General features: G+C 40.8%; 1 protein-coding gene across 1 annotated transcript; it reads left to right on the top strand.

Annotated features, from left to right (window-relative positions):
- The first annotated feature begins 60 nt into the window (after nt 1-60).
- Nucleotides 61-23,923, top strand: LOC135250253 (moesin). The gene is made up of 13 exons (XM_064326353.1): nt 61-376; nt 9,025-9,108; nt 14,855-14,950; nt 15,151-15,425; nt 15,767-15,850; nt 16,064-16,210; nt 16,495-16,591; nt 17,469-17,632; nt 18,169-18,299; nt 18,711-18,871; nt 19,562-19,654; nt 20,723-20,953; nt 22,347-23,923. Exons 1-13 carry the CDS (start codon nt 365-367, stop codon nt 22,509-22,511), a joined length of 1,740 nt encoding a protein of 579 aa, XP_064182423.1. The 5' UTR covers nt 61-364; the 3' UTR covers nt 22,512-23,923.
- Nucleotides 23,924-27,246: the final 3,323 nt, after the last annotated feature.

Below are 27,246 nucleotides of genomic sequence, written 5' to 3'. Positions count from 1 at the left end.
CTCAATGGCTCACTTGTCATCACTGGCTGGGAGTTCATTGAAATAACAGGCGGAGTCTGCACGCCCGCAATTCTTCAGCTTGCTGCACGTTGCCTGGGTGTGGCTTTTCAGTCAGTTCCGTTAACAGGAAATCGACCCCAGGACCCCCAAACTCATCGCCAATGCGCGACATATATCTGTGGAATTGAAGGTGCTCAGTTCGATTTTGAAGAGCAGTACCGCAGCTTTGTTCTTGCAGTGGCAGTAACTGTCCGGGCTGTATGCGCGTGGGCCATACTGATGGGAAGAAGTTAGAATTGTTCAGAAGTTTCCACAGTATCTTCCGATTTCTGAAGTTGTGAGGAGATATCTAAAGGCTCTTAAAATGCCGAAAACGGTGAGTACATGATGCACGACCCATTCATTATTTTGTGTTTTCGTCCACCAGAGATAATTTTTTTCTCAGACCGTTATTGTAACCGAGGATGCGGTCTTGCAATATTTTCTCCTGTGTACTTATTCGTGTCTATAGACTTGTAAATTTATTTGGAAATGTAATGCTTGGTCACGCACATTGTCCGAATTTGGGCTATATTATTATTATTATTATTATTATTATTATTATTATTATTATTATGTTATTGTTGTTGATAATAATCGTAATAGTAATAGTAATAATATATATGTCTTGTTTGTAAATTCTATATTTTTCCAACTATCATAATGAGCCAAAGTAGCCAAAAGTACCAAATGTACATGCAAATGTATGCCATGTTATTCCTTGCATGCCTTAATAAGAAATAAAAGATAAGGTTCGCCGGTGAATCGAGTTTACAGTCAAAGATTATTTGGCGATATTGTTTCGAAGGATGCTGAACTGTTTGGTGTCTTCAATGAGAAAATGTTTTCCTTAACGTGATTGGATACAGAGGGTGCGCCTCATGCTTTCACAAGCTTTCACAAAATTCAAAACAGGAGTGAAGCCTCTCCCTTACTTTCATACGAAGTTTACTGTCCATTTACAGAATTAAATCAATGAAGGTGCTCATTTCTCACGTGTTACTAAAACGCAGTAATGAAACGTAACATTTTTAGCCATCTTCTACCTATTCCATTAGTCTATGTGGGCAATGAGTTTTAAAAATATAATATTGTTTCATTCTTCAGCAGTGTCATCTATAAATTAATTATTTCCTCACCCATAAACTGAAGCATGACAGAGAAATTATAGGGAAAAAAATTAGAAAAATGTAATCCATTGAACCTTTTATGTTTAAAAGCAATGAGCATTTAGCAGTTACAGTATAGAAGTCATTAACGTATGATTTTATGGTTTAAGTTCATTGTATTGAAGTTTTATGACAAAAAAAAAAAAAAAAAACTGAACTGATAGACTGGCATGCCAGACTCAACAATTATATTGATCTTTTTAATGTAGGAAAGGCAGTACTAATACATAACAGAATTACAGAAAATGCCTTCATAGCACCCATTTCTGAGTGTGAGTGCCTTGCCACTGGAACAAGGAAACTGTAAGACAGATTTTAGTACCACACCTTTCTCCTGTTATATTTTTGTATCCTCTATTTGGCATTGTGACAACACAGATGTCTGAAATTGTAATCTTGAAGCAAAGACGCGATTTTATATCACAGTCATGCCAGCAGATTAAGAGCAATCTCAGCACATTCACACACCCACCATGGACACACTGTAGCCACGCAATGCCAAAATGTAGGCCCAATGAAACAGCTTGGTCTTTGCTGAGATTCTAAAAAAAACTTTGTGGTCCCCAGAGCACCAATAGTCACATTTCCTCTTTGCCCTTTATGGAGATTTCCAGGAAAGTACCGCAGAGTGACTCAAGTCTCCCAGGGTTACGTCAGCCTCTTTCCTGGCTCCAGATTACCTGACACACAGCTAGCACCATTAATTGACATTTAGGGGGACCCCACCAAAGAAACCTTTGCTGTTAACAAGACATTGACACACATGTCCCCCGAAGCTGGGTGTAAACTGAACAAATCTCGCAAGTAAATACATCCCCCAAAAAAGAACAAAAACTGTGAGCCGAAGCAAATGAATCATAGGATACTCTGGCCTTTCATTTCACTTTCACTCTTCCATGCATACCGCACATCATGTCCCTTGTTGTATAAAGTTGATTAAAGCAACATTTTACCCAGCATAATGTAACTTTTAAAGCAGATATATTTATATTTAATATTATTAGAAGTGTTATAGTTTTGCCAAAACGACTGCTAATTTGGACTAACATTTCATGCATTTAGCACGTGTGTCATTTCCCAGCTATAACATTGTGACATTATTCGTGTCAGTTCCTGATAAATGTGTAATTGATGATGTGCTCAAGACTGTCCTGGCAGTAGGCACTTAACCTGAGGAAAATAACACGAGTAAATCACTGGGATTACAATGGGAACCAGCTTTAAACAAGCAGTTAGCTACTGGAAATGTACTGTATTGAGTTGATTACTACTACTACTACTACTACTACTACTACTACTACTACTACTACTACTACTAATAATAATAATAATAATGATAATAATAGCAATATACTGTAAACATTGTATTTATTACACAGGGAAAGTAGTCATAGATTATTCATAGTGTTTGGGCATTTACATTACCTGTCAAATTTGGTACACCACAAATGCATCATACAGTATCATTATTGGTAACATTTAATTACGTAAGTGCCACACTGTTTTCTATCTATCAGTGGGTTAAATATTTGTGAGACAATAGTTGGCTATCATATTTTCTGTACTGAACTTAATCCATGCATATTTATTTAAAGCCTCACACTTTTTAACTATGAAATGACTGGGGAGTATTAAACTCCTTGTGCATTCACACAAGATTAAGCTAACAATAGCTCAATAGCTCAAATATTTGATGGATTCATCACAAGTTTACACTGGAACCTTTCTCCAAACCACTCTTCATGCACACACTTGCTTGGCCAATAGCTGATCCAATAAATAATTATTTCCCATTAATTAAATTTATTAACAGCATCTTCAGTTTTTCTACATTAGGGTCGAGCAATGGGCATGATTATTTCCCAAAAAGGCTCAAATCAGTCAAATGCATCATCAGCCAAAGCAACATCATTGTAAAGATGGAAAATATACTGTACACCAGTGTCTTGACTAAAGACACAAAATTTACAATATAAAACCTGAGACTGCAAAAGGGTACAAAACCATGGTGGTGATTTGTCAAGAGAACACCTAAGGGTCAGTGAAAGAAACAACAATAGAGAGCGTTGTGGAGAGGCGGTGGAATGTTAGTGGGGACTTAGTCCTGTGGGGGAATGCACAGCAAAGCTGAGATTAACAGGCTGGAAGAACACTAAGCTCCAGGGGGTAGCCTCTGTTAAAAGGCAAATTATGGGAACCATCCGGACCTCCACGAAAAGGGTGTAACATGGGGGAAAGAAAGCTATTCAGTTTTACTTTGTGTGTGTGTGTGTGTGTGTGTCAGCATGTGCCATAAGTATATGTTTAGTCTGATTGTGAGTGTATGCGTCTGTACATGTTTGTGCATATACAATGTGTGTGTTTGTAGGGATGCGTGTGGTTCTCTGTTTTATATATTAATTTTGATTAAGACTGTGGAGTGGGCCATTTGACAACAAATGATATAAATGTTTGCTCCTATTTATAACATATACACTAATCTGAAACCTCTGTGAAATTCTAAATATATTCCGTCTGAGAATGGAAGGTGCATAATCTTTCATGTCAGTGCTGTTGCAGTCAAATTAGAGTTAGGGTTCACGTTAGGATTAGGGTCATTGCTGTTGTGTTGGAGTACACATCTGTGACCTGTTTTGACATCTCTGATTGAGACTTTTTTTGAATCGTGTCACTGTCTAGTGGTTACGGAACTGAGCTTGCAGTAAGAAGGTTAGAGGGTCAGTTCTCAGGTGAATTTCAAAGGTATCTCTAAAGAAAGCAAGTAAGGTCACTTTTGTCCTTGGACAGAAAACACAACACCCTTGTTTCGACTGCTCTTTCTTGTTGTGTCAAACATTGCTGGGAAATTTTGGCAGTGGGTGTTTTTGCCTTGGGCAAAAACAGTGTGCCAGAATGATGTTCAGTGTGCCAGAAATCCACGAGAGGTCTCCTTGTGAGACCAGTGTACTGTGATAATAATCATTGTCACAGACGCGTCTGATACACCTGTAGAATTAATGGTTTGTTACAGGGATACACTTGTTATTATTTAGTCAGCTACCCGAGAGGGAGGTTAAATTATCCCATGGTTTGTAAATTCTGCTTCACACAAGGAGACCGTTTATGATCATTTCGTTCTCATTTTTCCCTGTGTGCCTGCAGTCAGAAAAGAACACAGTTATTTCAAATGGCAGGCGGCATTCTAAATTTGTATTGTCTCGACAGTTGTGCTAATAAAAGCCCATAGACAGCCTCCAGAGCCCCGCCCTTGGTGAGTGCCACACCCCGGTTCCAGGCAGAGGGACTCATTCCTATTTTCCCTGTTCGTACGGAAATTAACTCTTTTTATTCATTCTGAGCCGACCCTAGCTGGCATCCTGCAAGCTGATGGCTTGAAAGAATATATACCTGCAGGATAAATGCACAATATCTATATTAGTGTAAAACAGTGGTAATGTTATAGGTATATTGTGCTAACAGACAGTGAAAATGTTACAGACATGTAGGGCCCGAAGGCTGAAGTCTCTACAACTTGCTAACCTTGTAACCTTATTTTCTCTGGAGCTGACCAAGACAGGAAATTATATTACGACAGGAAGGAAGTGGCTTTGTTGGAGTGAATGGCATCTCAGGTTTCTGTGCTGCTGATAGGTTGGAAAATTACACAGCCCCTAAGCAACTGAGAAGGATTTGTTAAAAACTGCATAAACACCTACCTGCACACCCCACAAAACTCTACCCCACCCCACAGCAGGCTTGGCTAACATTTGCTATTTAATAGCGGATTGTTTTTTTCTGGTCGTATGGACTATGAAGAGAGCAATAGTCATGTTATAACTTTGTTAAGATCTTTATAAGCCTTTTTGCTGACCACTGAATGGAGTGCCACAACATGTTTGTAATAAGAAGAGTTTGCTATGCAACAGTAAAAGGGCTCTATTCAAAGAGCTTGCATAATCTGGTGTTTAATGCTCTGATATCACCATGGCAACAAAATATCTTTCCTTATTGCTTATTATTTTCTCATTTGCAACATAAATGTGCCATAAACCCTAAAATAGTTCAGTTCAATTAGTTCATGCTGGAAAAGTTTATGATATGGATAGGGCATCATTACTCTGAGGTGCTTTTTTAATAGTGTCATATGGTGCTTGGGAAAAAACATGGAGCTGATTGATTGAATAGTTGCTTTAGGGAGGCATATGCTGTTCGGTGCCTGATGCAGAGGACAGGAAGAACAGGAAGAGATGGAAACGGATGATCCGCTGTGGCGACCCCTAACGGGAACAGCCGAGAAGGAGATGCTGTTCGGTGCCTCATTGGACAGCTTCATGAAGTATCAAGCTGGCTCAAATGTAGTCATCACCTTATTCTTTTCTTTGGGCTTGAAGACCAGAGAATGAGGATTATGTCATGCATTTCAACAAGTGAGCACCTTTTATTTGATGCAGGTTAAAGCCCGAGGCTCTGCTGACAATGGTAAACACACACAAACACACAGATGCACACACTCTCACCAACAAACACACACACATGAACACACACACAAACATGCTCACACAAACAAACAAATAAAATTAAAAAAATCAGATAACAGTGTTTAAGTAATGCAACAACAACTTCCTCATCCCAAAGCCAGTAACTGGAACCTAACTGGACCCATCCAGATTTATAGTTCATTCAATGCACTATACATCTGGATGATGCAGTCAGTTTGTCCTTAACGTCCATGTCTAAATATGAGAGTTATATATATATAAAGCGATAAGTTAGGCGTTTTCCATTTTTCTTAACTGTTGAACAATATCAATGTCAATATCATTTGTCGTCATGGTAAATCAGAGATTAAGATATTATGTTTGTGTTTATGGAGGTCACTCAGACAGATGTGCCCCTGTACCTTCCCAATCTTCCCACTCCTCACCACAAACTGCTGGGAGTCTGTGGCCCCCCAACCAGGCAGTACCATATCATAGTACCAATGAGGGCATGCTCAATGCAGATGTTTTCCACAACACACAAACCTTCAAGCTTTTCCATTTGATCACAGGAGTTTAGGTCTTGCAGTGTGCCATTCTCTGTGGAAAGGTCAGCTTGGAGGGGTTAGCTCCGAACCTCCCCTAGATCTGGGGTTAAGGTGCATTTTCCCGGGACTGATCCCGGCTAGCACCCTGGGCTGCCATTGGACGGGGGCAATGAAATTGACAGTAAGTAGCGGAGTGGGGGGTGGGGGGAGAGTAATCTCGGGAATAACTGCAAGCGCTTTCATATGACCTGGTGACTGGCTGTGGGGGACCTCTGTAATTCAGCTGAGAAGTAACGACTAAAAAAACTCATAGAAATGTTTGTAAGTATTCTTTTCGTTCACTTCACCTCATACTGTGTGGGTATTGTGAGTTTTGGTGAAGACTGTGTGTGTGTGTGTGTGTGTGTGTGGTCTGGTCAGACGTTTGACTGCGAGAGCAAATTTATTGTGTCCCTCTTTGTTCTTAATGTCCTTGTACCCAGTTAAGACTGGAAATTGTCTAAAGGCTTCAGTTACTGTGGTGAACAGTATTGTGTAATGTATAATGGATATGAATTGCAAATGTGTTCGAATTTCAGAATTAATGTTAATGTATAAATTAACAGTAACTGTATTCATGACACAGATTAATTAGAACTACGGTAAAATGTAGCAATGAATGTTAACTGTGGAGGAATGAATTTGTAACTGAGTTAAATATAGTTAACAATTATGTTTACTAAATGGTAAGGCTGAAGAAATAACTATTCAGGTTGGAATAAAAACAGTAGATACAGTAGTTACTTAAATGACAAGGGTTGGAGAACCATGCACTCTACAATGAGCATCTGCGCTGTAACTGGCCTGGGTGAAATCATTTTGTTCTTTAAATAAAACAACTTGTTTATTATTATATCTGTAGGTAACATAGTTCACATCTCATATTGTTTTTGTATTACCTATGAAATCCTTTTTCATGCGTTTTAAAAATATCGGATAGAACCCTGTCATTTTCTGTGCGGTACTGTGAGATTGTTTTAATGGGGCTGATGCCTTGGTTGGAGGGGCATGGAGGATGGCATTTAACCGTGCTCTTTGCAAGGCATTGGCTCCACCTGAGAGCTTTTGGTCTGAGTCAGTGCAGCTACAGACCTGACCTTGGTGGTTTGCTCTAATTTTTAACCCCCTAACCGCCTCAGAGGTGTGTGCCTTTCTCAGTCTGGTCATGTCAGTGGAGATTCAGGAAGTCATTACTCACCTCCTCAGAGGTTAGGCAGAGTAAGCCTGTACCAGGGACTGAATGCAGCCTCTATTTCCCATAGTGAGACATGTTTTCACCTATCACCCCTCTCTGATGCTGACAATTTTCAAAGATCCCAGGCAATTTTAGTTCTGGGATGCTCTTTATACTCTGGTCTGTCTTCCAACCAAACTTTATAATCAATCAATCAATCAATCATCAATCAATCAGTCAGTCAGTCAGTCAGTCAATCAATCAATCAATCTTCCTGTCTTTTTTTGTATAACACCATTTAGAATAAAGTTGTCACTGTGTGTCACAATGTGCATTTTCCAAATCAAAAACCAAAAAAAAAAAAAAGACAGAGTCAATGTGGGAAAAACAGAAAACATATCTCATGATCCCTAAAAGGCAACCAAGCAGAACTTCTGAAAAATAGTAGGATGCAGAAAAGAATAGCTTCTGACATTTTTTTATCCCTACCTTTCCTTTATTTCCCAATCTGGAAAGCCCATTGGCAATTGTGCGCCAGTTCCGTTGTGCACTAGTTCCGTTGTGTCACCATCCTGTGTTGATTAAGGAAGGGACACATTGGCCTGTGTGTCAGCCAATCACCCGAATGAACCTCCTCCTCACCGCAACATTAAGAAAACCCCATATACACGTACTTCATATTAACGAGTTAATACAGTGCAAGCAACCGCATGCGAAATGGTCAGCAGCAGAAGCAATCATTCAAATGTATTTCTTTACACATTTCTGGGCTCAAATGCTAAGGGCCTGGGACTGAAAAAAGACTGCTGCCCTGATTACTGAATGTACTGTCGTGTTATATATCTACTGCTGCATAATAATTGCACATTCTTAGAGGTATTGACTTCCTTAAGCAACTTAGCATTCAGGGTCGGAACAGAGCTTGTACAATAGTTTGGGTGCGTGGCCTCTTTGATCACTGTTTGACTGGAAAAGAATGAGAGTGAAAATTGGGCTGGTCCAATAATGAGACCAGATCAACCGATAACCAGTGAATTAGCTGATATATATCTTAACATTTTTAACACTTTGGCAAGGACCAAATTCAATCAAGATTCAAGCATCTGAAACTGCATAATATGTATACGCTGCATACATTCAACAAAACAAGACCAGGTCAAAACCTAGTATATGGCTTGACCTAACACACGTGATCCAGCCGACCAATGGTGTAACTTCATAACTCGGCCGACCAATGATGTAACTTCATCACTCACTCAGTCACTCAGTCACAGACATTTGCATTTGTAGGGCTGTTGTAACCACTGTTGTGGTCCAGCCAAAAAAAGGTTTTTGGAATAAATGCTTGTCATAAAGGTAGTACATTCTATATAAATGAAAATAAAAAGAAATCATTGAATAATTAAATTAATCATTAAATAACGTGTACACTAACAAAAACTTTAAAAATGCATTTATATGTATATGTGACAAATACAACCTACATTATTACAGGAAAAGAGAAATAGGTATTTATGAACGTATTTCAGTCTTAAGAATATGTTTGTTGGTTAGGCTGTGGTATTTCTGTTAATGGTCATTTGTGGTTGTGTCTCTAGATTAGTGTACGAGTCACCACAATGGACGCCGAGCTGGAGTTTGCCATTCAGCCCAGCACAACCGGCAAGCAGCTCTTTGACCAGGTATGTATTCCGTGTGTGTGTGTGTGTGTGTGTGTGTATGTCTTTGTGTGTATGTAAGTGTGTGTGTGTGAGCATGTGTTCCTGCATGTGATTTTGTGTGAGACAAAGCTGCAAGATTAAGGAGATTCATGCCACTGATACTTGACTTATAACATGGCACTGTTGTCCAGCAAGCATGTCTGAACCATATTTAGCCTCATTTTAGACAAAGTGTGCTGACCACAAGTCAGTTCAGCAGAGTGGTTTGAAGATTGAGTGGGCAATGCTAAATTAATCTTGTTACATTGTTTAATAATAATTAATTGCCATGACAATTAAATGAAATTTGAACTTGAGTGATGAGTGACAGAACCACTCAGCCAAAAGGTCATGCTAAATAGTCTGGATATTCATAAATATTTATAAGCATTGCAGATATTCTTGTTTTTGAGGCCTGTTAAGTCTATAGTTCGTAGATTTTACATTGGGAGCTTTTGCCTTGTGACTTAATGAAAGAGCAGGCATTTATGAACCTGAAGGCTATGTTCCAAAAACACGGCAGTGTTACTTAAATTAGCCAATTTAAACAGTGAGTTTAATATGATGTTATTGTTGGAATAACTTTATTTAACGAATTACAGAATGTTGCTATGTTCTTCCAGTACATTTTCACAGCAAAAAAGAAGGATAAATTAGAACAGTTTTCAACCACGCTGAAAATAACTGCTGACAATGCATGTAACGTAAGGATTTAATAGCCACCGGGGAGTGAAGTCAAAAAGTTGTGTAAAGTGACTCCATGTGTGAGAACAACTTTTTTTGGCAAAACAGCTGTTGAAACCACCCCCAGATGCTAATCTCACCCTATATTCTGCTGTTGGATGACAAATAGCTATTTATAGAAACCAGGAAAGGGGGAATTTTTTTTCCATGGAACAATTTTGTCTCCATGGTGACACTAATCTTCAAATTGCACAATCCCCTGGAATTAATGAAAACTATAATTATGTTAAGAGAAAAGTGCTTTTTGGTTAAAATCTTTTTTAATCCCTTCAGATGAACCCAGATATATATAACAAGAAAGTCTCTTTTTATCTCAAATTGATATGACTGTTGTTATTGAATAACAGGGTGAATTCATTGTTATAATTAAACTAACATACATTTCAGGATTATTGAATATTTCCACTTTCATTTAACTTCTGCTTGCTGGGTTTGATTGAATCCCAGGACAAGCTTATTATTCTGATCTGTTATTGGCTATGCATCCAGTCATATGACTTGCTGATCTGTGGCCAGTGCCATTGCAACATTCTGAAGGGCCCCTTGCAATCCATCTCCAATAGTTTTCCTGTGTGCAGTTACCCCTCTGTTCTACTTTCCTACCACCAGACTGTTAGCACTAGTGTCAGAGCAGTTGTATTGCATTTATTTAAAATCAATTTAAAATAAGATTTGTTGTCATTAGTTGTGCTTAGAGACTTAGGGATTTGCAGCTTTGTGTTTGTTAATGTTTGTTGGGTTTGTGTTCTTTCTTGGATCTGTGGTTTCTGCATCTGGAAAGTGTTATTCTCTTTTAGAAGCACAGCAGAGTGTAGATATGAGCAGTTTCCCCTGCTGTGGTTAGGATTTGCGTATGCTAACATCTTGGGGCTGTAGTGTCTGTACCCACGCTCTGGAAGGTGGCAGTGCCCACAGGCTTTCAGGCCCATGGGCAAGTTTGGCTATTTATACCCTGGCTCTGGGTGTGTCCATGTTTTAAAGTAAGGTGGGGAAAACTCTGGAACAAATAATAATGTAATTATTTCTCCATATGCCAACAAAAATGTAATAAATTTCAGTAATGTGATATTTTTTTCTGTAAAGTTTGTTGATTTATTACAGTGCTGCCCATCCCTGCTCCTGGAGATCGTCCTTCCCGTAGGTTTTCGTTTCAACCCTAATTTGGCACACCTGATTCTACTAATTAGCAGCTGGATGAGATCACTAGCGGTTGTATGAGGTGTGCTTTGTTAGGGCTGGGGTGTGCTGATGGTAGATCTCCAGGAACAGGGTTGGCCAGCCATGATTTATTACATTATTGGAGTTTACTACATTTTTGGTGGCACTTAGAGCAACATTTTACTACACTATTGGTTAGTTATTACAGTATAAGTTGTTAGAAACTGTGCTGTATGAAGATCGTCAGGAGCACAGCTGGGTTAGCTCAGTGAACCAGCCCAAGCATGTCCATCGTTTACCAGCATCTTATTCACAGAGCTGAGTTAATCTCTTTAGCAGTGAGAGCTTGGAGAACAAGGGAAGGGAATGGAAAAAAATTATGCAGCCAATCAGATGTAAGGAGGCTGATAAATTGGTCAGATGTGGAGAGCCAGTTAATGGAGTGAATTTGACCAGGACACTCTTTAATAATCTCAGGGTCTTGGTTTAACATTTCATTTGAAAGATATTGCCTACAGCAGTATCCTCATTATATAATTAAGAACAGAGTTATAATGAAACAATAAAACAGGAAGAAAGCTAAGACCTTTTTGCAGTTAAACTTAAGGATCAGACTTATATTTCTGAGAATAAACTTTTTAAAGAATGTAAAGAAGTAAACTTATATAATCTGTGAAAAACCAAGTGGATTGTGTCAATGTGGACAACACACTAGTCACTGAAGTCAGTGACACTGATGTTCCTTTTTCAGTGGTTCATTAAAGATGAATCCACAGTTCCGCTTTAATGATTAAAGAGAAAATATAATGGTGAAACAGGGAAGAAAAATGCTGTCTTGTGTACCACAAACCAGACCTCATCCTTGGTTAATAATGATATGTGTTAAAATGAATAAGCTTACTCTTTTACCCTCTCCCAGTACCAATCTAATAATAACTGTGACGTTGGAGAGCTGCGCTTTAGAACTGAACAGATTTACCAGGGCAGGGACACGAGGCCTGGGAGGGGACGGGATTGCAGACGAGGCGAGTCTGCTCAGGGATATGGGGGAACCGGTCCAGCTGTTTCAGGGCCATTGCATCATTCAGTCTGGTAGTGATCCTGTGGGCCTCACAGTGCCTACTGGCAGGCTTATCCACTTTCCCAGACAATAACGACTTTGTTCTGGGGCCTCCATGATCTCATTCTCTCCTCATCCTGCCAATCGCGGTGCTTAGCCAATGGGAATCGCCGCATGCGACCGGGGGAGGCGTGCCTTTCCTCCAGTTTCACGCTCTTAGGTGCTGTAGGTTAACGGTGCAGTTGTGTGGGATTTTATTTCATGGTGAGGGGGGGCACCGCGTTGAAATTTCATGTTGCTGATCTTGTTCAGAATGGAATCAGATCAGTCTAACCATAGCTCAGAAATAAATAAAACAGCGCTTTGCCTCAGAAAATGGGGTAATGTCAATAAACTGTTTAAATAGCAATGCAGGCCCAGGGGACAGCACTCAGTTTAGATATACTGCATGATATGCCTCTTATCTGTATAATGGGTGAGATCATTGCATTAGCACTGTGGGTGTATTTTCACTGCCAGGAAGCTGCTGTGACTGCTGTGAAATAAAAGGAAAGTACATTGTGGCTGAACAGAATTTGGGTCAGTGTTGTTGTGGGTGTAAGAGAAACAAGCTAATGAATCACATTGTATAGTCCTGAGCCTAACGCTGAGGGGAAAATGTGTTAATGTACATACTGGCCAGTGGTTGCTGAACTCACGATGCCTGATTGTGACCTGGTTAATCTGAAAGCATTGGCCTGTTTGCACGTAAATGAGCACCACAGCAAGCATAGTATCTCCTCTCTCTGTGCAGATCTATGATGACATTTCTACATGTCCACATTTATCTTGATTGAATAATTTTTCATGATACATGAGGTTCATAAAACCTTTTCAGGCAGTATGTTTTTATATACTTTATAAACGCTGCAATGGAGCTCCATAATCTGCTAAAACAGGGAATAAAATAGACTCGCTGTACGTATGAAACCATTGTTGGTCGATTGCTAGCCCAGTCTTCAGGCCACTGCCAGGGGCCTGGTGCTGTGTGGGCACCCTCCATCTTGTTTAGCCAGACAAAAGCTACGCTAACGCAAACATGCACAAGTCAGTCTGAGGATCTAGACGGGTTTCACTCCCCAAAAAGATGCAGTCTGAGCCACTCCGGAGCCCCCATTTCCCTGGGGGATGGAAAAGCGAAATGTTTCCGATGCCCTGGGCGGGTTAAGATGGTGTGCAGCGGCTGTCTCCACCTCCACCTCTGAGTCATTTCAGACACAACACAGAGGTGCCGATGAGCTGAGAGCTTTGAACGTCCAGCTGCTGGAGACAATGTAACGTTGTATATGATGTGAAGAAACTGTACAGGAGAGTACGGCTGACATATCCCAGCAGGGACCTGTTGTTACAGGCAAGTGTTTCCCTGTGGTGTGCAGCATAAATAATGGAGGGTTCGTATGCTGGGGATGCCATTTTAAACAGCCATGCTGGGCAGCACTCACCGTGAGACACAAATCCTGCACATATGAGAAGTCGGCAGACAGTTGTGTCTGCCATTTTTCAACCCCGTAGCCTTGGGAAACATTGTTTCTGTTGGTGTAAAGCATAATTTGTCAATACTGGCCTGAGCGCACTGTTAAGTGTTGATGTGGATTGGATATAAACTTACTTTAGTCTCCAGCTGGCAGTACGCTTGAGTCAAATTGGAGGTTGGCAGTTAAGGTAAGTCATGTGATTATCTGTGGAGGCTGTGGTATTCCCTGTTGCCTTGGAGGGCCACAGGGTATGCTTGTCTTCACTGTGACTCAGCATTTAATTGATCCTTTGAAACAGTGAAGAGTTGAGTGTTTTTATTTTATTTTTAGGTGTAAACAACAACCAGCTACCCTATGACTCCCCAAGGGCAAAAGCAATTATTTTTGCTATTGAGTGTCCCTGACAATTAATGTAACAATTATGTAAAATTTAATGTGAAGACAGTTGCTTGAATTTGGAATTTAAAAGAAAAATGACCTTTAAAAGATCTTTTTAATGTTTTTACAGTGTTACTTTATGTACAATTTATCACAGTTCACTGTCAGAAAAACCTAGTTAGTGCTCAATTTGGTGCTCTCCAGCTGGTGAATATCCATGGGTATATAATGGGCAATATATTAAAAGTGAACTATGCAATCTGCTCTGGGCACTGTTAGCTGACAGTTAGCCAATAGAAAATGACCTGCAACAGAGAGATTTCTTTAAATAGCACACTGTCCAAAATGAGCGTTGACATAAGGCATTTGGAATGAGTCTGCTTTTCACAAAGGTCCTTTATGTTTGCGGGCGTCAGAGCTACTAGACAGGAATGATGCACCATCCAAATGGCATTTCACTTCATCTGAACCTCCCAAATGCAACAGTCTGGGACACACACTCCTCACTTTCCCTGAAACATCAGGGCCTGTGACCTTCCCCCCTCACTGCCACTCACCCCCAACATCCCCTCCCCCACCCATGCCACCAAGGGTCTAGGGCTTAATTCATTACATGTCACCCCTTCAATTTGTACTTAGTCTCACAGTTTACAAACCATTCCCTTGTCAGCCAGGTGACCAGTTATTGTTATTGAGACTACAAAATTTCTAAAAATTCTTTTTTTTCCCTTTTCATGTCAGCATTCGTCCTTTATTTCATATTTTAAAGATAAACTTCCGACTGAAAAAAAAAAGAAACTTTGTAGGCTGTAAACACTTTTTTTTTTGTTTTCTCCGGAAATGAAAACCTCATTTGAAATGTGTCTGCATTCAGATTGTGAAAACGATCGGGCTCCGGGAGGTCTGGTTCTTCGGACTGCAATACCAGGACACCAAGGGCTTCTCCACATGGCTCAAACTGAACAAGAAGGTGAGCGTATTACAAGAAGTCAGTTTGGTCACATGACCTGCAGGTAAAATTGGAGGTGTGTAAGTTTTATCGATATCAGTTGTTGAATCGGACATTACATGTTGCCAACGTTAGCTGTTGACGGCAGTGATGATCTGAATCCCTCACCCTTCACCTTTCACCTTTAACCCCTCCTGTCCTCTGCTTCCTCCGTTGCCTAGGTCACAGCCCAAGGTGTTCGGAAGGAGAACCCGCTGCTGTTTAAGTTCAGGGCCAAGTTCTACCCGGAGGACGTGTCTGAGGAGCTGATTCAGGAGGCCACACAGAGGCTGTTTTTCCTGCAGGTGAAGGAGGCGATCCTCAACGACGACATCTACTGCCCCCCAGAAACCGCCGTGCTGCTGGCCTCCTACGCTGTCCAGGCCAAGTACGGAGACTACAAGAAGGACTTCCACTCCGCGGGATACCTGTCCAGTGACAAGCTCCTCCCCCAGAGGTAGTGAATTTGCACCTGTACCCTGAGGATTGCTTCCCAATGTTTCAGTCCTACTTCGCCCTTACTTCTTCTCACAGTCTTACTGCCTGTGGGCATTCCCCTCTCTCAACATTATTACTGTGCTTTTTCCATTTGTATACCAATGAGAGCTCAATATGGAGTGAACGTATTAAGCTGTAACTATCGTATCTTGCTGAATGTAAGGTGGTATGATCTGTGCAAATATTAGTTTGCTAGATACTAGTAATTTTTTCAAAGTGATGTGTAGTGATGGTTTAGGATTACGGATCCACAAAAGGATGTGTGCCTGTACTGGGTGTGACAGCGCCATCTGTTGGCAGGGTTCTGGAACAGCACAAGCTGAACAAGGAGCAATGGGAGGAGAGGATTCAGGTCTGGCATGAGGAACACAAGAGCATGCTGAGGTATGTCAATTTTTACTCTTTCTTTCCTCTCTCTCTCTTTCACACATGCACACGCATGCACACAGATACACACGCCCACACACACACACACACACACACACACACCACACCAAACCACACATAATGAATGGATTGATTGTTTAAATGTTTTACCGTGGTAACAAATTGATTGATTCATCAATTGATTAACTGAATAATTTACCATGCGGGTAGGGAGGACACCATGGTGGAATATCTGAAGATCGCGCAGGACCTGGAGATGTACGGCGTGAACTACTTCAACATCAAGAACAAGAAAGGCACCGAGCTGTGGCTGGGCGTGGACGCGCTGGGGCTGAACATCTACGAGCAGTCTGATAAGTGAGTGAAGCTTGGGAGTGAATGGAGCAGTACACTCTCCTTTCAACCCAGCGGTTCCCAAACTGCCCTGGAACCAACTAGTGGGTCTCGAGAAGTCAGCTAAATTTTGCCTACATATGGTACAAATTCCTGTGCTGTTCAAACCAATGATACTAAAAAGCTTCACAAACATTGCATTGGCAGAGAATTTATAAAGTCCACGTAAGCCTTCTGCATTCTTTGGGTAAATACTCCACATTGGCTTATTATGGGTTCATTTATTCCCTGTCATCTTTTTGAAACAGGATGACACCAAAAATTGGATTCCCCTGGAGTGAAATTAGAAACATTTCCTTCAATGACAAGAAGTTTGTGATCAAACCAATTGACAAAAAATCGCCGGTAAGTAAAGCCCCCCCCGGATTGTCCGCTATTCAGAGCTGTAAAAGCTCTTTAAATGCAGGTGGATTTGTGCTGCATTTAAGGTAATTTGAGCTGAATTTATCATAGTTCATAGTGTATTTATGGTAAAAAAAATAAATAATAATAACTGCCTGGTGGTCTCTGACCTGCTTGCTTTTCTCGTTTTAGTCTATTTTCACAATTTTATATCTTTTTTAAAATACACATAAACAGTCAGTCCCGGATAATTTCTGGCAAATCATGATGAACAACAGAATTAAGGTAACACGGTAGAAAAACAAACACAACCACTGGGGGTTATTCAGTCTCAGCACAAGTGCGCTTTGGTCTTTACTTTGATTGACTCATTGTTACACATGATCCTGAATTCATTGACCAATGAAGTTAAGGAAAAAAGATTGTGTAAGAGTTTATAAAAAGAAAGGAATTGCTCCCTTTAGGTTGTTGCGCAATGGCAAAGCACAATGGTGTTTAGATTGAATGGCCCCCTTTTCTTTCCAGGGGTACTTAGAAATGAGAAATATTTCTTCTTTATGCGCGCAGTGGCAACGGCTTAACAGAGATTAGCGGGGTGGCAGGTTAGCGGATGGTGGAGAGTGACGCATGACGGGGTCTCGTGCCGTGATGCCAAGCCCCCTTGCCCCCCCTGCCCCTCCCACTGCACCTCTGGGAAGGTGCAGATAAGCAGAGAGAGAGAGAAAGAAAAAGAAAGAGAGGTAATGAGAGAGAGAGAGAGAGAGAGTGATAGATACAGTGAAACAGAAAGAAAGGGAGACAGAGAGAGAGGAGGATTGAAAGCAGAATTGTGAATTGGGGAGTAAGAGATAGAAAGACACAGCCTCCCTGTGTTTTTCAGGACTTTGTGTTCTACACCCCGCGCCTGCGCATCAACAAGCGCGTCCTGGCCCTGTGCATGGGGAACCACGAGCTGTACATGCGTCGCAGGAAGCCCGACACCATCGAGGTGCAGCAGATGAAGGCCCAGGCCCGTGAGGAGAAGCACCACAGGCAGATGGAGAAGTGAGCCCTGGCTTTAGCCTTTTATATCTTGTATTCATATTATATTATCTTTTTTATGTTTTTGCTCATTGCCATCTTTGCACTGTTTTCTGCTGTCAGTGGTTGAATCGGTTCGGTTCCAGACATTCAGAGATTCTGGCCTTGGATTCAGTCCTGTGAATGTTCTAAACTTTTTGGCTAACAGTTAAATGTGAGGCTTATTCATTCTAAAGCATTTTGAATATTTTGATTTTATAGTCTCCAGCAGTGTTTCCATTTCCTGTTTCATTTGATTCAGAGATTCTAATTATCTATTTAAACATGACAGTAACTTTTGCCAAACTGTTGCAAGTTTATATAATAAGTTGGTTGCAAGGTTGTAAGTTCATTTCTCGGTTCACTGAACTCATTTAAATCTGATAAAGACGACCAAAAAAAAAAAAAACTGATACCTGTACTAGTGCCATACAGTGTTATGCAATACTCCAAGCCAAAACGCTGATCCAGTGTATTGCTCTGTCCCCTCCTGTTCTTCACCTCCCTCCCTTCCTCCGCAGGGCACTGCTGGAGAATGAGAAGAAGAAGCGAGAGATTGCAGAGAAGGAGAAAGAAAAGATTGAGCATGAGAAGGAGGAGCTGATTGAGAAGCTGAGGCAGATCGAGGAGCAGACCAAGAAAGCTCAGGAAGGTCAGCTGTGAGGCTAATCTTTAGCGGCAGCTAAGGCATGTTTGTGATTGACATTACAAACAACATTAATACATAAAGTAATAATGCAGATAACAAGGAATTATAAGAGTGATCAACGGCACAGATGGCTACTGAGTACTAGAAATAGTACTAGTTTTTCTTAACACATAGCTTCTGTTTATTCTTACTACAATTTGCACATTTATTTGACATGCACACACACACAAACACACACACTCCCACACACACACGCAAGGCATTCTGGTAATGCTACCACTAGTGTAGTGTTTCTTCAATACTATAAATATTTGACTAGTACTGCTACTTCACCTACAGCTTCTAAGTTTAGTGGTGCGTACATCAATGCATATGTGTGTCTGTCTGCTTGCGTGCGTGTCCCTGCTCATGCAGAACTGGAGGAGCAGACACGCAGGGCATTGGAGCTGGAGGAGGAGAGGAGACGTGCTCATGAGGAGGCGGAGAGGCTGGAGAGGGAGAGGAAGGCTGTGGAGGAGGCCAAGAGTGCCCTCCTACAGCAGTCTGAGAACCAGCTGAAGAACCAGGAGCATCTGGTAGAGAGACGTCCCTGTGATGCCTCTTAGCTCAAAGTTACTGTACATGGCTAATCAGCCTGACTAACATGGCTAATCAGACTGAGTAACATGGTTAATCAGAATAACATAGCTAATCAGACTGAGTTACGTGGTTAGTCAGAGTAACATAGCTAATCAGCCTCAGCAACATGGGTAACATGGTTAGTGAGATTAACATAGCTAATGAGAGTAACATGGCTAATCATCTTGAGTAATATGACTAACCAGAGTAGCATACTGTAACTAATTGACCTGAGTTACATGGTTAACCAGAGTAACATAGCTAATCACCCTGATTAACTTTGTTAGTTAGAATAACAATGCAAAGCAGCGTAACATGGCCAATCAGCCTGACCACTCAGCTTTCAGCAACCTATTTGATGAAATAAATACTACCAGATTCAGTATTGACTGAAGAGAGGGGGTGATATGTCTAATGATATTATTACTTGAGTTTGAGTTACTTGCACAGCATTCCAAACTTGCATTGATACTTATTAACTCCAGGAAGCCAGTGACACTTGCTTGAACTCATGACAACGTGTTGTCATAACAATAGGGGATGGCTTCAGTTTCAGTGACAGTCTCTTGCCATGTGCTGATATGTGCTGTATAATCACTTAGGATATCAACAGTGTTTAAACCAGCTTTCCATCACTGTCCACACAGGCCACAGAGCTGGCTGAACTCACCTCCAAGATCTCCCTGCTGGAGGATGCTAAGAAGAGGAAGGAGCATGAGGCCACCCAGTGGCAGAAGAAGGTAATGACACTCTGACGTCATTTGGAGACTTGAATTCAGCAGGGTGATGTCACATATGCAGGAACACACTGTACAAAAGAGAGCACAGCATAGAGGTCTGATAAAAGCCAGAGCAAGGTGACCATTACATATGATCATGTTGCAAAATAAGGCAAAATAAGTCAGTATTGATATTACTTCATATGGTTATTTGACAGTGGCAGTGCAGTGACAGTGATGATAAGTGCATTCAGTATGTCATACCAGAAATTGATCTTTCACCTGAGTTCCCAGTCCAGGTTTAACAGTACTGTGGGCATGTTTAAAAAGCATAAACAGTACAACAGGAAAGGAAAATGGTAATACAATTTACTTGGCTTGACTGATTCTGGATATCAAGCAAGCTCAGAGAGTGTGTTATGCTGAGTAGAAGAGACCCATTTTCACTTTCCTGTGTGACAGAGAAGGTGCTGCTTCCCAGAGGGATGGTGAGGGATAGTGTGATATTTTCCACACTCTACAGCATCTGGGGAGAATGCAGTTACCAGCAGCCAATATCGCGCTCACTGTGAGCAAACGCATCAGTGTGGGTATAGCTCAGCTTCTCTCCACACTGGAGGACCAGTCAGTCTTTAGTCACTATTGAGGACACAGTTGTTGGCAGCTGGGGCTAACCAGAAGGTTTAAGATTCTCATCCCGGGTGGGACGTAAACACCTACGCTGAGATGCAGCAGCACATAACTGGCTGTGGAAATAGCATACAGTGGTTCCTCTCTCTGGAAATAGGTGTGGATGTGGATTTCTCTCTTGTTATTCACCAGACTGTGGTTTCTGTTTGGGCATGTTTTCTCTTTGGTGACTAAAATATATGTGATTTATTTGTTGTGATTGGTATGGGTGTGGTTGTTCTCTGCTGTGATAGATATGGGCATTGTATTTCTGTCCATGATATATGATGTGGGTGTGCTCTGTACCCAAAGTGCTTAATGTGGGTGCGACCTGTGTGGGTTATTTGCCTCCATGGTGATTGCTGCAGGTGTGGTCTTTCCCTCTGTGGTGATTGATGTGCGTATGTTTTCTCACCACAGGCCACCATGGTGCAGGAGGACCTGGAGAAGACCAAAGAGGAGCTGAAGAACAAAATGATGGCGGCCCACGTGGCGGAGCCCGTCCACGCCGAGAACGAGCACGACGATAACGATGAAAGCGGCGCCGAGGCCAGTGCAGAGCTCAGCTCTGCCGGAACTCTCCGTGACCGCAGCGAGGAAGAGCGCATGACCGAGGCCGAGAAGAACGAACGCCTTCAGAAGCACCTGCTGGTGAGGGCCGCCGGCCAGGCCTGACCGACCTCAGCTGAGCTCAGTGACTCAATGACCTACCTGACCAATCACAGCTGTGCTAAGGGATCTGGCTCTGACCAATCCCAGCTGTGCTAACGGATCTGGCTCTGACCAATCACAGCTGTGCTAAGGGACTTGGCTCTGACCAGTCACAGCTGTGCTAACGGATCTGGCTCTGACCAATCCCAGCTGTGCTAAGGGACCTGGCTCTGACCGGTCACAGCTGTGCTAAGGGATCTAGCTCTGACCAATCACAGCTGCGCTAAGAGATCTGGTTCTGACCAGTTGCAGCTTAGGACTGATCAATCACAGTTATGATGAACAATATAAGCTCTGCTGAAGGTCTTCAATGAGCCTTTGGTGGAGGGGGCCATTTTAGAGTAAAATGGCCTATTACAGAACTGTTAAAGAAAGGGTCCAGCATTAGAGAAGAAACAAGATGCTGTATTTTTCAGTCTGTTCCCCAAACACTTGCACTGTTTGACCATTGTAACTCATCAGTTCACTTATACATTTAAAAGATTAGAGGAGTTATGACTGCTGATTTTGAACTACTGGCATCTCTGATTGGCCCTAAAAAATTTTAATTGAACGTTTGGCACTGATCCCAACCCCCCACCCCCTGGACAAGGACATAAATCTGCCGGTGGGTACACTGAAGATATGAATGCAGATATGAATATGAAGCAGCACATCAGCGTCCCAGACCTGCTTATAAACATCATTAAAATTCCATTATAAGTATGATCGTGTCTGCCACAAACCCCTTTAATTTAAAACCACTGACAAGCACTTACTCAAAGTGATTACTTTAATCAGGGTTTTCAAGCTGTGTGTGTATAATTTCTGGAATCATCCGGCATGCCGCAGATGTGTTTTTTTAGAGAAAAGTTTATGTGCGCAGTGCTGTTTCTGACGAAGGCGTCCATTGTTTTCAAGTTCACACAGCTTTCATACAGAGTTTAGAATTTGCGCTTCTTTTTGCAATCTTCTCAACAGTTCTTAGATTTCTGTGTGACTTCATGCATTGTACTAGAAGCCTTGCTGGATGCACTTACTTGTAAATTGTCTCGGGTAAGAAACAAGCATCAACTAAAGGGGCTACAGACCTGGGTCAAATACGTATTTGTTTTGGATTCAAATACTTTTTCTGTGCTCTATTGATCTTGCCTAATGTAATTGAGCTTGTCAATATGACCAGGAGGCGGGGTTTGCACTTTTTGAGAGTATTTCATTGGTTCCAATACACCAGACAAGATCAGTAATGCATAGAAAAGTATTTGAATCCAAAACAAATACGTATTTGACCCAGGTCTGACGGGCTACTATGAAAACGCAAGAGACACGATCCTGTCCCTGTGTCCCCTCTCAGGCCCTGAGCTCGGAGCTGATGAATGCCAGGGACGAGACCAAGAAGACGGCCAACGACCTGATCCACGCCGAAAACGTGAGGGCCGGCCGGGACAAGTACAAGACCCTGCGGCAGATCCGTCAGGGGAACACCAAGCAGCGCATCGACGAGTTCGAGTCCATGTGATCCCTCCTGACCGCTCAGGGAAGAGGGCGGGACACGTTCTGTACTTGAACGTGGGCCCCGCCACATCACGTGTGTACCTGATATGGGAACACACAGAGCAAGCCTGTATACGTTTTCTCCTGCTATTTTATAACTTCTGTGAACTCATCCAATTTTTGAGGATGTGTGCTGATTTGTAAAAGCCTGTTCCTTTTGGTAATACCTGTTTGAACTCAACCCTTGTCTGGAAAAGCTAAAAACAGAACTGTACCTAGTGAGAAACAAACTCAGTTAGCGTATGTCTTTGCACGTAGATTTTGCAAACACTAATCAATTGGATCTGGCTTTCTTCACCAGCCATTACAGGTTGTGTTTTAAGCATTGCTGAAAACAGTATGAAGGAGACAGTTACCTAAATCATTTAGGAATCTCAGTATTTTAACTTCCTGTTATAAACAGGAAGGTAAACGTTAAGGAAATAAACCTTTTAGTTTTGCGGTTCAGGTATGTTTTTCATGTTGTTACTAGACCCATTGCAAAAGCTCAGGAGATAACTAGTTACAGTAAAATTAAGTCATTAAAATTAGCCCATTTTATCAAAGGTGATTACTCCATAACATTTTGTTGTTGTTATAGTAGTTCTGTTGTTTAACTAGAGTTATCAGTATTATCTGGAATACCAAGTTTTTAAAATTAATTCCACAACATTTGAGAGCTGTTGTAATTTATCAAAGAATATGTAGTGAACAACTACAGCAAAAACACTTGTGACTCAAATAAAAGGTGAAAGTTCATTAAGAAAGAGTTGATCAGACTGCATTAATGCCTTGCTGTGGCTCAGAAACAGTGTACAGATTAGACATGCCTTTGGTTACGAGGTGCCATACATTAAAGTGGGTTGTTTACCCATTTCCATAACAGAAGCTTCATGAAGGGCCCATGTTATTGGAGGATGACCCTTCCCCACCCTCCTCAGCTATATTAATTTCATTAAATACATTTTTGCATTATATTTGACTTAATGTTGATTTTTGGCTTTTGACTTAATGCTGCGCTGTATTATCACAGTTCAGGCTATGTTAATTTCAGTGATTCTTATATTCAGTGTTTAACAGTCAATAGTCGTACAAAATGGCAGTTTTAAGTTACAGTTGTGTTAATTCAGTATATTGCCTTATCTTTGGTTTCCAATTTTATTTATTTTTTATGTTCATTCAGAAAAAGGCTGTGGTACAGTGAACAAAGACATATGTCAGAACCAATGTTATAAAAAATCACCATAGAGCTTTTTTTCCAATTATAAAGCCTACAACACATTTAAAACAGAAAAAATACCCATCTGAAGAATTTTAATGTTAATAAATGTTCAAATATAAAGACAGTCAATACAATGTTTTTGTTATCTGTTATAAACACCAGATGGCAGTAATGACCCGGATGTGGTTATTTGTCTTTTCTTCCTTGCGCATGTCCAGGATTTTGAACCAGTTTTGTTTGTTTCACACAGTCGGCCTAAAATACTGTAACAGATGTATTCTTGTTTGGCCTTGATTTTTCGTGCCACGTATTTCAAAAACATCTTCCCCCCTCCTCATTCTCAGCATGATACAAAAGTGCTGAGGTTTTGCTGAAAAAAAAAGTGGGTGGGGGAAAAAAAAAACTGGCCTGTTTTTTGGTACACCGGGCCAGCAAATGAGAGAGTGCCCTCCTTTAACACATTCCAGATACAGCATGTTAGTAAGATGCCTTGGTTATCTGACAGATGCACCATAGTTACCCAAGTTTCAGACACGCATGCACGTGCAAGAATTAAATCTGGAAATATCTAGAGGTGTTGTAGAGAGGGGGAAAAAAATGTTCACTCTGAACTTTGTCCTGAAAAGAAAAATGAAAACACTTGAGATAGGAAAAGCAGTTGGATTTTCCCTCAGCCCCTGTAATTCTAAAAATAAACTTTGAAATCCTACACCACAGCACCTATTCAAACATAAAGCTTGCTTGTGTTACAGTCCAGTGCATATGATAACTCATAACTTCAAGCTCTAAAGAAGCCAAAACTTAATCATGCATAGATGCAAGACTCAATATTGGCTACTCAGTTTAGTTAATCACTGTAATATACGGTATCACATGATATTGTACCTGTGCTCTGATTGGATATTGCGGAAATTTATTTGTTTTTAGTTTTAACAGGATTGTTGTCAACTTTTGATTAATTGCAACGAAGTTGTGCAAGCAAAAAAAAAATAGGTTATTGCTTTCTTCGCAGAAATAAATGATATTTGCTAAGTATAGTATACATAATGTATACTATACTATTGTAATGTGAATGTAACATAACATAAAGAACATCTTACAACAATGCGATATGTGTGACTGGTCAACTCTGCTGCTGAATGACAGTGGAATGCCAATGAAGTAGAGTTTAAAACTTTTACACACACACACACACACACACACACACAATTAATAAATGTTATACGATTAATCTAATTATATGTAAAACTTGAGGAAACATGTGCTCTATACGCACTGCTTTGGGGTTACTTGAAGTATATTTTCTTGTTGTTAGACCACAAACCCAATAATGCTTGCATATCAGCCATTGTAAAGCTGACAGGTCCTTAGAAACTTCTGTAAATATCTAAAATTTCCTTTTTCAAACACAAACACTGGGCCAGTAGAAAACATACACTAAAAATGAAATAGAACAAGAAACCCGGAAAGTGAACTATCCCATTTAGGTAATCACTTCACAGCGTAAGTACTGTATTGTTGACTTACATTGGCATGCTAAATGTTTTCCTGATATGCATTCTTACGTGAAGCTAAGCTTCATGTCTGCTATCACTGCTCAACAACACTGTAAACACACGACTAACCTTTAAACGAAACCTCATTTAGTCAATAAAAAGCTTGAAAATGTATGCTCGGGTAACACATTGTATATGTGTATATTTATGCTTATGTGCATGCATGTGTGTGAACATCAACTGTGCTATAAATACAATGTAAGTGGTACAAGGGGAAGTAGGTGAAAAGAGGTAGAGGGGGAGAAGAGATGGAGGATAAGATTAGGTAGAGGGGATCGGTCTGATATACTGTGTAAGAAAAAAAAAACTTTATGGTATATAATATAATATATAATATAAAACCAGGTATATATAGACTAATTGCAAGAGGTTAGTCTGAAACCCCTCTCCTTCCACAGTCTCCATTTTAAACTTAATAATATTAATTGCTTTCAAAAGACCTCTGAACAGGAGTCACGTAGGTACATTAATGACCTTCCTTGGATGATTTCCCCAGTGAATACGTAGTAACTGTGAACGACCTCTATTCACGCTGATGAATTGAACTCACCTTCCTCGTAGGACGGGGTTCACTTTCAGCAGGAGGGGGAGAAATATGCCCCGGAGAACTTGAAGACATAAATGAAATCCATTTCCCTCCAAATATCCCAAATATCCTAAACTGGACAAAAGGGCAGGGGGGGGGGGGGGGGGGGGTGTATATGTCTACCTGGTGTGTGCATAACAATAGAAAAATAAGTATGCATACACACACATACATAGACTATTTATACATAAATTATATATATATATATATATATATATATATATATATAATATACTGTACACACACACACACACACTATCTAAAGTAAACATAAATGTTTGAGAAAATGAGAGAGTAGACATATTTGGCATATACAGCACATTATAAATTAAAAGAAAAAATAAATGAAAAAACAATAAGGGAAAACAATTCTACCTGATGTGTGCATAGCAAGGTTTATGTACTTTTAAAATGTACTTTAATTGTTTGCATTATCTATATATATTTACCTGAGGAAGATATTTAGCAATATATTTTGGTTCTATTTTTTTGGTATTCCACTGTTTGGCTTTTCCCCTTCTTTGTATTCTGCATTGAGCAGCTCATCCCATTTTGCTCAGTTCTGTGTGGATTTCTGTCACATGCAATATTTACAAAAAAGAAAAAAAAAAACCCAGGTGGACCAAATGCTCGACAGGCTTGACTGAACACTGTCTTCAACTGAACTCTCTCTCTTCCAGACAAGGGTTCTCTCTCTCTCTCTCTCTCTCTCTCTCTCTCTCTCTCTCTCTCCCTCCCTCTGCTTATGTTGGACTTCAGCTACAATTAGGTCTTCATGCTACTGTGTGTAACAAATGGGTAAATGTGCGTGAATGTCACAGACAAGCAGCAGATGAGGCACTAAAGGAAGTGGAATAAGGCCCATGTTACGACACCCACAGGCTGTTGTAATTAGGTTTGTTAAGCTCAAGAATTCCAGCTCTGATGGGCTGCAATTTAGAGCTTAGAAGCAAGATGTGTGAAGCATTTATCCAAGTAATGACTTTTAACGATCTTTCGTGCAGAAACACGCCAGAAAACTGCACACTTCAGGACTAAAGTTTGAGATGGCTGTCGTACACAGAGGAACATTTTTGGTGAAAGGTGGATGTGGGTGCAGCCTATTGTTCCAGCACAGCAAGAATACACCTGATTCAGCAAGTCCAGATCTGGAGTAGACACCATGATTATTTCATGAGATGAATTTGGGTATTTTAATGCTGTCCTAGAACAGAAGCTCACACTGACATCTTTTTGGGAAAGTCAAACATTACAATAGCTTATGCCATGCATGTGTGTCTGAGTGTGTGTGTGTGTGTGTGTGCATACGTGTGTGTGTGTGCGTGCGTACATGTGTGTATGGGTGTGTGCGTGTGTG

This window comes from Anguilla rostrata, chromosome 3 (assembly GCF_018555375.3).
Source record: "Anguilla rostrata isolate EN2019 chromosome 3, ASM1855537v3, whole genome shotgun sequence".
NCBI lineage: Eukaryota > Metazoa > Chordata > Actinopteri > Anguilliformes > Anguillidae > Anguilla > Anguilla rostrata.
The sequence above is the reverse complement of the archived record's forward strand: the minus strand, read 5'-3'. Positions and strand labels throughout refer to the sequence as shown.